Source organism: Ranitomeya variabilis, chromosome 4 (genome assembly GCF_051348905.1).
Source record: "Ranitomeya variabilis isolate aRanVar5 chromosome 4, aRanVar5.hap1, whole genome shotgun sequence".
Taxonomy (NCBI): domain Eukaryota; kingdom Metazoa; phylum Chordata; class Amphibia; order Anura; family Dendrobatidae; genus Ranitomeya; species Ranitomeya variabilis.
The window spans coordinates 271,148,514-271,160,121 of NC_135235.1; the positions used below are offsets into that span (position 1 = coordinate 271,148,514).

At 46.6% G+C, this 11,608-nt stretch overlaps 1 protein-coding gene across 3 annotated transcripts in view; it reads left to right on the forward strand.

Annotated features, from left to right (window-relative positions):
* ANAPC4 (anaphase promoting complex subunit 4) overlaps nucleotides 1–10,976 on the forward strand; it is a 70,782-nt gene extending 59,806 nt beyond the window's left edge. For 2 of the 3 annotated variants that reach the window (XM_077249927.1, XM_077249926.1), the window contains 14 exons: nucleotides 2,792–2,843; nucleotides 3,617–3,672; nucleotides 4,087–4,133; nucleotides 4,201–4,257; nucleotides 4,332–4,388; nucleotides 4,604–4,697; nucleotides 5,481–5,578; nucleotides 5,689–5,750; nucleotides 6,031–6,069; nucleotides 6,150–6,251; nucleotides 7,602–7,679; nucleotides 7,970–8,140; nucleotides 8,654–8,777; nucleotides 9,802–10,774. In XM_077249927.1, the coding sequence (XP_077106042.1) occupies nucleotides 2,792–2,843; nucleotides 3,617–3,672; nucleotides 4,087–4,133; nucleotides 4,201–4,257; nucleotides 4,332–4,388; nucleotides 4,604–4,697; nucleotides 5,481–5,578; nucleotides 5,689–5,750; nucleotides 6,031–6,069; nucleotides 6,150–6,251; nucleotides 7,602–7,679; nucleotides 7,970–8,140; nucleotides 8,654–8,777; nucleotides 9,802–9,993 (1,229 nt within the window). In that variant the 3' untranslated portion in view covers nucleotides 9,994–10,774. Of the gene's footprint in view, nucleotides 1–2,791; nucleotides 2,844–3,616; nucleotides 3,673–4,086; nucleotides 4,134–4,200; nucleotides 4,258–4,331; nucleotides 4,389–4,603; nucleotides 4,698–5,480; nucleotides 5,579–5,688; nucleotides 5,751–6,030; nucleotides 6,070–6,149; nucleotides 6,252–7,601; nucleotides 7,680–7,969; nucleotides 8,141–8,653; nucleotides 8,778–9,801 lie in introns of all 3 variants that reach the window. The other variant, XM_077249924.1, reaches the window with a different exon arrangement.
* Nucleotides 10,977–11,608: the final 632 nt, after the last annotated feature.

The following is an 11,608-nucleotide window of genomic DNA, read 5'->3' on the forward strand; positions in this document are numbered from 1 at the left end:
AGGATGGGGGCAGCAATAGAAGCCGTCCCATTTGCCCAGTTTCATCTCAGGCCTCTCCAACTAGCCATCCTCAAATCCTGGGACAAGAACCCTTTCTCTCTCGACAGGGAGTTCCGGCTAATGTCGTCAACCAAGAGGTCCCTGCACTGGTGGCTCAAGCCAACCTCGCTAGCAAAGGGGAAATCCTTTCTCACAGCTCATTGGAAAGTTCTGACCACCGATGCGAGCCTGGCGGGTTGGGGTGCAGTGCACCTACACCACAGGGCAAGTGGTCCCCAGTGGAAGCAACCATGCCCATCAACATCCTGGAAATTCGTGCCATCCTCTTGGCATTGAGGGCTTTCCATCACTTACTTGCAGCCTCTCACATCAGAATACAGTCCGACAATGCCACGGCTGTGGCATATGTGAATCACCAAGGGGGGACCCGCAGTACCCAGGCGATGCGAGAAGTGTCACATTTCCTCCACTGGGCGGAGGAGACAGGGTCGGTTCTCTCGGCGGTCCACATTCCAGGTGTGGACAACTGGGAAGCAGACTTCCTCAGCCGACAAGAAATAGACTCAGGAGAGTGGTCTCTCCATCCCGAAATTTTTCGCCAGATCTGCCATCGCTGGGGGACCCCGGATGTGGACCTAATGGCATCCCACTTCAATGCCAAGGTCTCCAACTTCATGGCCAGAACACACGATCTGCGGTCGCTCGGAGCAGACACTCTGGTTCAGGACTGGACCCAGTTCCAGCTTCTGTACATTTTTCCACCTCTCCCCCTGATATCCAGAGTGGTGAGGAAGATCAAACAAGAGGGAGTTCCAACCATCCTAATTGCACCGGACTGGCCCAGACGTACATGGTACGCCGACATCATACAACTTACAGCAGACGCCCCCTGGCGTCTCCCCGACCGCCACGATCTTCTATCACAAGGCCCTTCTGCCACCAGAACTCAGGGGCTCTCAATTTGACGGCGTGGCCCTTGAGACCTGGGTTCTAACCCAGGCAGGGCTCTCGCCGGACGTCATTGGAACCATGATCAGGGCACGGAAGCCAGCCTCTGCCAAGATTTATTACCGTACCTGGAAAGCTTTCTTTACCTGGTGCGAATCTCGTGGCCAGACCCCACTCCCTTATTTCCTACCCAAAGTACTTGGTTTTCTCTAATCGGGTCTGGAGGCCAGGCTGTCATTAGGCTCGCTTAAGAGCCAGGTGTCAGCCCTCTCAGTGCTTTTTCAAAGGCGCATTGCTACCAAGCCGCAAGTAGGGACTTTTCTTCAGGGGGTTTCCCGATTGGTTCCCCCCTACAGATGACCACTAGAAACGTGGGACCTCAACCTGGTCCTGACAGCATTGCAGGAACCACCCTTCGAACCCTTTAAGGAGGTCCCGCTCCGCCTTCTCTCCCAGAAGGTGGTTTTCCTGGTGGCAATCACCTCACTACGCAGGGTGTCTGAACTGACAGCACTCTCCTGCAGACGGCCCTTCATGGCCTTTCACCAGGACGAGGTAGTTCTTCGTACGGTCCCATCCTTCCTTCCGAAGGTTGTGTCCAACTTCCACCTCAATGAGAAAATTTCACTACCATCCCTTTGTCCGGTCCCGGTTCATAGAGTGGAGAAGGCTCTGCATACGCTTGACCTCGTCAGGGCATTGCGTATATATGTGTCTAGGACTGCGTCCTTCCGGAGGTCTGTTTCTCTTTTTCCTCCTTCCGGAAGGCGGCCACAAGGGTCTGCCAGCTTCCAAAGCTACCCTTGCCAGGTGGATCAAATCCACCATACAAGAGGCCTACCGCCTTAAGAATTCTCCTCTTCCAGCCGGTATTACGGCACACTCTACACGGGCGGTAGGGGCCTCCTGGGCCATTCGGCACCAGGCTTCGGCACAACAAGTGTGTAAGGCGGCCACTTGGACTAGCCTACACACGTTTACTAAACACTACAGGGTTCATACCCAGTCCTAAGCGGACGCGAGCCTGGGTAGATGTGTTCTGCAGGCGGCGGTACCCTAAGTATAGGGGCCTGTCTACACAATATTCGTCCATTGCTTCCCACCCAGGGACTGCTTTAGCACGTCCCATGGTCCTGTGTCCCCCAATGAGGGGACAGAGTAAAGGAGATTTTTGTGTACTCACCGTAAAATCTCTTTCTCTTAGCCTCTAATTGGGGGACACCGCTCCCACCCTGTTGCCCTTTCCGGGCCGTTGTAACTGTTGAGTTCTCATATTGTTTTCTTGAGCTCGTACATAGTTGCTTTCTTACAGGCATGTCTATGTTATTCATGTTACATAGTTGCCTTCTTACAGGCATAATTATGTTATTCATGTTACGTTCCTCCTACTGCTTTTGCACAAAACCGGAGAAGGCTGATGCCGTCCAGGGGTGTATACTGCAGAGGAGGAGCCACAGTTAATCTTTTTCAGATTATGCATAGTGTCGCCTCCTAGTGGATAGCAGCATAACACCCATGGTCCTGTGTCCCCCAATTAGAGGCTAAGAGAAAGAGATTTTACGGTGAGTACACAAAAATCTCCTTTTTAGCCTGTTGCTAGGCACCTTATTTGGCCCTAACATGAGAACGAGGGAAGTTGTGGCGGGTTCTGTGACACACATAGCTGATGTGCCTGGAAGTCAGCAAAACTATGAGCTATAAAGACAGTGAAAAATGAGATTGTGTGTCCTAATTGTGGCAATAAATGAAAAATAATCAGAGGATGAATGTAAAATAAATTACCCTCAGTAATGCTTTACATGGTAATGACTGCGTTTTACTCTTTTTTTTTTTTTTTCTGCAGATGCGGTGACGTCAGTCGGTTCCTTCATTCTTAAAGCCAATGAGCTTCTCCAGTAAGTGGCGCGTGTACTGATGGGATCGGACCGATTATACCACTGCTCTACCTTTACACCAAGGCACCTATATTCTAGAGAGGTTATGTCTGCCACTGCAGAATACCCTTACTAACCTGGACAACTTCCCCTGATGAACCCCCTGAACAGGGGAGGAAACGCGTTGGGAAGAAGAAGGGAGACATTTTTTCCAGGGTGGCTACATCTATCAAGGGCATTATAGAAAAACAGGCTCACACTTGGGTACTGCCCTTGTCAGGGCGGGAGTTTTTTTACACTGGGCACGACAGGGAAAGTAGAACCTAGTGTACCTCCCCCCTCCTGCATCCGGATCCTGAGGTTACAGAAATCTCCAGTAGATCGTGAGGCGACAATTGGGTGAGATTGTGCCATTTTTTTTCTAGTGCACTGCTAACCATGAGCACTTTCAGCAAATGTTTTATTTATTTAAACTGTTTTTAGGTATACATATTAAAGGCTAAGTTTTATATTTATTTAGTGGCTGGCTATGCTGTTGTGCCTGAATTTTTGATAGTCAGATTGGTTTGGAGCCTGACGTTCCAGTCTTGTTGGCTGATATAGATTACTGATGGGATCGGACCGATTATACCACCGCATGTCTGATAACATGTGCTGCTATTAGGTGTCATTAGAAATTACCTGTACATATATGTAAGATTATAATGATTTGTGGTTGTAGGCAGGATGCAACATCTGCATTATTAATACTGATTATCGGCCGGCAGTGACCATTATCTTCTACTTTCTTTCAGAGTCATAGACAGTGGTATGAAAAATTTCAAGGCGTTCTTTCGATGGCTGTATGTAGGTAAGAAGAATAATCCGTTCTTATACAGGGATAATACAGTAGCGGATAGGAACTGATGGGGTTGAAGTCTGGGGTCTGTGAGGCAGGCCATGTTCCTCCCACCAAACTCCCCCCAACAGTGTCTGTATGGACCTTGTCATCGTGCTTTGTGATGTAAGGCTGCATGAAGCTCCCGGCGGGGGCGCAGTGGTTGTGCTGATACAAAAGGAGTACTGGACTCTGCAGTTATGGGGTCAGCAGAGCGGTGGTGACTTTTCTGCCCTGTCTGCCCCCTGCTCGGGGTCGAGTTGTTGCATCACTCACAGGTAATGGAAGATTTAGGACGAGGAAATGTCTCTGACTTGTGATATGCCATAAAGGTCTGTCCTATCACCACTCCCTTGAGTAAAGCTCCCTGACGATGTGTCTCTGCAGCCATGTTGCGGATGTCAGAGGATCACGTCCTTCCTGAGCTGAATAAGGTAAGGTACCGTCTGACTGCGCCCCGATGGCTGCGGGATGGAGGCTACATATATTATTTGTGTGCAGATGACGCAGAAAGACATCACCTTTGTGGCAGATTTCCTTACAGAACATTTCAATGAGGTGAGTCCCGGTGACCATTATATGGCTGATCATACGCCGGGTGCCATATTTAATGATGCTGTGTATTGTTGTAGGCACCTGATCTATATAACCAGAAGGGCAAATACTTCAACGTGGAGCGAGTCGGACAGGTAGGACTCTTATCACTTAGAACGGAGATTTGTTTTATCACTTGGGAAACCTTTTGAATCCAATTTTACCTATTCCTGTGCATGCCCCCTAGCTCTCCAAGTCCGAAAACAAAGTGGCCATTGTCCAAGGGGAGGGATACAGGCCCATTATTGTATCATGTGGCATGACATAGCGTGTGAAAAGGTGAAACCGTTCTCTCTGAAATCTCTTCTAGTATTTAAAAGATGAAGATGACACCTTGATGTCGCCCCCCAGCACTGAAGGGAACCAGTGGTTTAACTTCCTCCAGGACAGTGCTCCCCTGAAAGGTAATCACCCAAAACTGGAATTCAACTTTCTTTTTTTTTTTTTTTTTTACTGTTGTATGGGGGTCCATTGTGCTTGTCATTGAGCTGAGATCCCAATTTGCGCCTGTGCATCCACTGGAGTCATTTTGCTGGAGACTGCCGGAGGTTGATCTGATCACTTGCCTCCTCCTGCGCAACATTGCTGTAGAACGCCGGAGGTTGATCTGACCACTCCCCTCCTCCAGCACCATTTTGCTGCAGAACGCCGGAGTTTGATCTGAGGACTCGCCACCTCCAACGCCATTTTGCTGGAGAAAGCCAGGACATGAATGTGCGCGGGCAGCAATTGCACAAAATTTAAAAAAGGAGGCTCCTACATATGCGGAGGGGCCACGCCAGAGGCGAAGATCCTACCACCGTCCCACCCCGATGCACAAAAAGGCTATTTCACCAAAATGTCTGTGAATTAAGAACCAGGCTACTCATTTTTTTCACTATAGGTATCCATTAAACCAGTATAGCAGTGGCATTATGGCCATAGCGTTACTTCAACAGGTTAAATCGTGATCTCTGCGTTCTCCCGTGAAACATATATATGTATATAGGGATGTACGGGTCACGCCAAACTGCAGCGACCACAGGCTCGTCCCCGTACGATGGTGCTGGCAGCTTCCACCCAGGACACGTGAAGCCTCGCCGTCCGGCACACATTGCAGTAGAGATGCAGCCGCGTGGTATAGGCCGTGATTACGGGACATGAATCAAGAAGGGCGCAGCTTTAATGTCGGCCTTTTTCTTCCGCAGAGAGTCCATTGCTGTTTCCTTACTATCCTGAAAAGTCACTTCATTTTGTGAAACGACAGATGGAGGCCGTTATTGACCAATGTCTGGAAAAGCCGGCGGTAACACTGTGCTTCTTTATTACCTTTGTATTTTTTTTATTATTTTATGTTTTACAATGAAACTTTATACAGTGCAGTGGAGTTTTTCTTATATGTACGTTATCTCGCAGGACATTATAGGGAAATCTGTGCAACAGAGAGTGTGTATTCCTTTATATCATGCATCCAAGAGGTAACTTCTGCTGCTTTATTTTTTTACTATATTTGTAAATCAGTGGAATACAACAAAATATATGTATTAAACATATACAGTACTTAACACAGGATCCACTGTTCACAATAGGTGATGTCACAGCTCACCTCCTCTTCCTCCTGTACAATGACTGATAACACCTCTATATACAGTAGATAACACAGGATCCACCATTCACAATAGGTGATGTCACAGCTCACCTCCTCCTCCTGTAATGATTAGCGTGGAATAGATGACTGTCTTTCTGCTTTTTTCACAGTGAGGAGTCCTCTCCGCGGCTGATTTCTTTGCCGTCCCTGTAAGTTCTGCACTACGTTAGGGCTACATATTTCGGGGTGATCTCCGGATTACTGCCACTTTTTCTGTCTCGTTTCACAGCTGGAATGATAAATCCCAGAATCTGCATTACGTCATGTTCCGCATGAAGGAAAGCTCAGACACCAAGCTGTTCATCTTCCGGCAGCCGACAGATGTTACCAGGTACTACAAGACGGAAAAACAAAAATAATTGTTTACAATTTCTATACATTTTTCCAGGATTTATAGATCCTGTGCGTTTTTTTTTTTTTTGTAACGTGTTCAAAGAGAAAGTCACAATGTTAGTTTTTTTTGGGCGCCTTTATTTGCTCTTTATGCACTTTCCACATGGCCAAACAAAACCTCCCATATCTGCAGACAATGAAACCATGGGGGATTTTATTTTCCCTTCCTCGCTTTAATATTTGATCATTCCCTGACCCATCGTCTCTCCTTACTGGTCTATTTTAGTAAATGTTTGTATTTTTCATTAATTCCAGAGCATCTTTTGTCATAATATTTACTTGTGCCGTTCCTCTGTTATTCCTCCTAGAAATGTTTGCATAAATTGACAAGTATGTTAGGAATATTGGGGGAGCAGCACCTGAAGACCACCCCATATGGCTGAGAAGAATCCAAAAGTTCAAGGTGTTCAGTCTGTCCACAGTCATAAAATCTGCCCGTGGTAGCCTGCCCATGGTAGACTGCCCATAGTCCTGGGCGGAATCACCTGCGGTAGACTGGTACTCTGTGTCCTTATTCAGCACCACTGCATAAGGGCACGGAGCGCCAATGTAGCGGTCTAAAAGCACCAATATAGAGGTCTAAGGTCAACGAGCGCCAACGTAGCGGTCCAAGGGCACCAATGGAGCGGTCTAAGGGTAAGAGGTGCCATTGTACCGATTTACCGCAGGGGATACCACCCTGGACCATAGGCTGCCTAATCTTTTTATATGATTCTGTATCGACCTGAGGAAGGGTAAAAATCCCAAAACATTGTAGATACTCATCTTTCCCTGTGCAGTGAGCACTTTTGGATTTCCCTCAACAATAAAGTGTCTTGAGGCCGACCCCTAGTCTGTGGAGTGGATACCCCATTGATCGGATTATGCTTAGTGGTTGGCTAGTCACTATCCTGAACATTCACCCCTTGAAGCCTACCACAATAATCAGGGGTGCCCTAGCCCCACTATTTCTGTAGTAACTCCCAGTTGTCTATTAATAAATGTCCAGGAGGAATTACAGAGGTACAACATAATACGAATAAGAAAAGATGATCCAGAATTGTTCTATCATCACAACCCAGTAGAAGGGAGGACAGCAGGGGTTGACGGGCAGAGGAGGAGGATCTGATGTGTGTTCCTCTCCTTGGGTATTGCCTGGATTGACTGGGTGTTACCATTTTATCGTTCCCGCTGAGAGTCGTGTGCAGACTGCGTCACACAGGACGGACAATTTCAGGCGGTTGGAGTTGTTGTCGGACATTGCTCATCTGCTGTGTATTAACGCTTGCTTTCTTTTTTTTTTCTCTAGATCTGTGAACGATGCTTTTGTTGCAGTAGAATTTGGAGGTTCCTTAAACAGAAGCTCGTGTGAAAATCCAGAATCCATGTAGGTTTTTATTAGTGTTATTACATTGTTAAAGGGGCCAAAAGATGATCGCCCATCCATTCTGTAGGTAATAAAGCAGAGACCCTCACTATGGTCAGTGAAGCGGCCAGGAGGGGCTGAATGGGGCCGGTGTACTCACGCTGCTGCTTTATTCATTGCCTCTGTGAATACAGACGACCGTGCCACAGCCAATAAATGGAGTAGCGGGGCGCTCCAGAGAGTGACTGGTGCTGTGAAATCGCCATCATTATTGTGGTTACTTATGTAGTGCCGCCATTTCTGCTCCTCAGACATTACAGCTGTCTCGATGCTCGTTTTTATGAAGATGAAGTTTTGACTTTGGTGCTAAGAGATCACAGTGAGCCGGAGGGGAAAGACCGGGTTTTGGCTCTTCTCCCACTGTCTGTGGTGTATTCTGCCGACCAGGCAGATCGTCCTTTCATTAGAGATGCCAGTAAGAGGTGAGAAGAGGTGAACGTATTCTGTATATAGAGCCACGTGGGGTAGATGCGGGCGGAGGACGGAGTAAGCTCGTCAGCTGTATACTAGAATGAAAAGTGCTATCCTGGCTGGAGGGAGATGTGCTGCGGAATGTAAATGATCCAGTCGGCCAACAAGTGTCTTGCTTGTTTGATGGCTGATCACTGCACTTTTTACCCAGGCGAGTGTTAATTATTTTGGCCAACACTTAAAAAAGAGAAAAAAAAAATGCATCACAAACGCTAGGTGTGAACAAGTCCTAGGTGCTCCAATCGCAGCAGTTTAACATTTTAGATGCCACTGTCAATTGTAACTGCATTTAAGGTTTTAGAAATGGGAAGGGCATCCCTTCTGACTCCCATCTGCCTCCCTCCAGTGCTATGGTGGGGGTGCCAATGATATGGTATAATGATACAGAGCTCCTGTATCTGCCATGTCTGTAGGGGACACATATTACATTTGGACCTTGATATTTTACATCTGTTGTTGCACAGGCTGGAGGAGCAGTGTGCTGACATCCCGTCTCGCACGGCTTACCTGGAAAATCAGTGGCGTGTCCTGGAGAATATCAAAGCCCATTATGTGTCTGTGAACGGAATACGCAAAGTGGCATCTGTGGTAAGTGACTCGGTGTCGACCCCCCAAAAGACACCGCGAGTGCCGACGCTCGCCGCCAGTGCCAAGCAAAGCCACACTGACACCTGTTTGTAACCATGCATACAGAATGATAACTATTACTCTGTGCTTCAGAACTATTCAATGAGAAGATTCACCTTTTAGATCCAATTAGTTATTCATCCGATGCCATAATGAAGTGTCCTCCTTTGTGTCTCCAAGTTAACAGCAAGAGCTGAGTCGTCTGGACCTACAATTATATCTCCCCTAATTATTTCAATCCTACATTCCCCTAGTTAGTAAGGTTGGTCCTGACTACACCAGTGTTTGTAGTCTGATTCCATGGAAACGCATAGGTGTAAATTTAGAGCTGTAGACACAAAACAGAGGGATTTCTAGTAAGACTGTTTGCAGAGTCGTCTTTTCTCCGTTGGGGACACAGGACCATGGGTGTTATGCTGCTCCCACTAGGAGGCTGCAGCATAACACCCATGGTCCTGTGTCCCCAAGTGAGTGGCTCGGAGAAAAGGATTTTACGGTGAGTACACAAAATTCCCTGTATTGGAGGCACAAAACAATTGTTGCAAAGATGGATTTTTCACATTTACAGATCCTGTCCATCACTCGCCCAGTTTATATATTAGACTTGTTTCCATAAAGGGGTATTCCAGTTTAAGAAAGTTATCGCATATCTTACAATTTAGCATTGATCCCACCACAATTTCCCATTGTGCGAGCAGTCGTCGCGCAGGCACCTGGACGCCATATTACAAGTTTGTAAAAAAAAGTAACGAATATAACTGAATATTGCAGTTGGTGCAGAATGATACCTGCCACCATCTATTTACCTGCTCCTGGCTGTGGTGTTTCCTGGGAAGAACAGGGGATACATGTGGGGTCATCTTCGTGGAGGGTCAATGTTCTTTCCAATTCTGTAGATATTTCTTCCCAAAATCTAAACTGCATTGGTTCTCCGGGTACTGAAAAATGGCAGAATTGGCTGAGGTTTTTCCTCTTTATTTTGCAGCTAAGTTCCAATCTGCGACACGTACGAGTGTTCGAAATGGACGTGGAAGACGATGGAGAAGCTGACGAAGAAGAGGAAGAAGAATGCCATTCTCAAGAAGTCACAGAGGAAGACTTGGATCACTCTACGGACGAGGCAGCGAACAACTGCCTGGAAGCTGTAGATGTTACAGAAGAAAGTCTGGAGCCCTGACGCTGCTAGAAAGCGTGGCCCTCGGCTCACGTCCAGTAGACTTCTGTGAAGATGATGCAGTGAAGTCCACAATAAACAGGTAGACAACTGCATCCAGACCTAGGTTGGTGTAAGAGCCAAAACATTTACGCTTTAATGGCCGACAAGGTTCTGGATGCTGCTGCCCACAAAACTATGGAGCGTATACGATAAACTACCACTTGGGTCAACGCTAGTAAGCAGCACCATATCTATTGTTGCTGGTGGTTAGTTTTGTTTTTAGTGATGAGAAAATGTGCTGGGGATAAGGTGTTATCTGAGCATGCTCGAGTCCTAACAGAGTGCCTTCGGCGTGCTCGAATAATATGTTTGAGTCCCTGTGCCTGCATGTATCACAGCTGTTTGACAGGCACAACACATGCAGGGATTGTCTAACAGCCGTATGGACTTGAACATATTATTTGAACACGCCAAAGACACTTATGACCCGAGCATGCTCAGATAACACCTTATCCCAGCATGTTCACTCATCACTAGTCTTTATCCATTGAGCCGTCCTGCAGTATACACCATGGGGCAGAAAGGCTTCAACCCTCTACCGTAATCAGAAATGCACAGAGGTGGGACCTCCACATCTCCGATTTGCCTTCCTCTATGAGGAATTTTGCACGGTTTGCTACCGGGGGTCCAATATATCGCTTGTGTTCCGAGAGCCGATCCCAGTAATAACCGGTGTCAACAAACTGACGCGTTTGCCTGCAGTTCTGTAATGGTAATAAATGCAAATATTTTCTTTTTTTGGTCTTCGGTCCTGTGGAATTGTGCGGTTGATTTCAAAGCCTTGAACTGGTATTCATAGCCTATGACCTTGTCCGCTTTTTTTTTATTTTTCATGTAACTCCCACAAACAAATGCATTTTATTGGGATTTCATGTGATATATCAACACAAAAGTAGCAAATATTTGTGAAGTGTAAAGGAAATAAACTCCTAGTGGCAGCAGCATACACCCATGGTTTCCTGTGTCCCCCAATGAAGCAATTAACTTTTGCCCAGCAGAGTCTATCCACACTTAATATTGAAATGGCAAGGAAGAAAAAGTCATGGCAGTCCCAGGATCAATACTGATGACTTATCGGGTCTATTGCTCTAGTTATTAGAAAAGAAAAAAACAAATCTTGTGCATTTAAAGATCTTAAAAAGGTTTTATTTTTTTCTGCAAAGTTTTACATAACAAAAATAATTACCGTAACTTTTTCAAATTAAATATTTTAATCCGTTATGAAACCAAACAACCGAGAAAGTGTAGGGTCCATTAAAGACTCGTATGGTACAGAATTATCCACTGGCATTTGTCCTCCTTCATACAATAAAAGGTTTATGCCCAAATTAATGGTCGCTGGAGGTGCAAATGATGGGACACCCGGTGATCCCGAGAACGGGCTCTGCCCGGATGGAGCAGAGGTGCGTGGCCTCCACATCAATGTCGGAGACTGCCGGAAAAAGCCCAGCGATGCACTCTGCTCACTGCAGCATTTACCAGATCCCCGTTTTTTGGGGGAAAACCCCTTAAAGGTACTTTTTTCTTTTTACATTCTCCAGGATCACAAGATGTGGGACAAAGGACGATGTGCTGC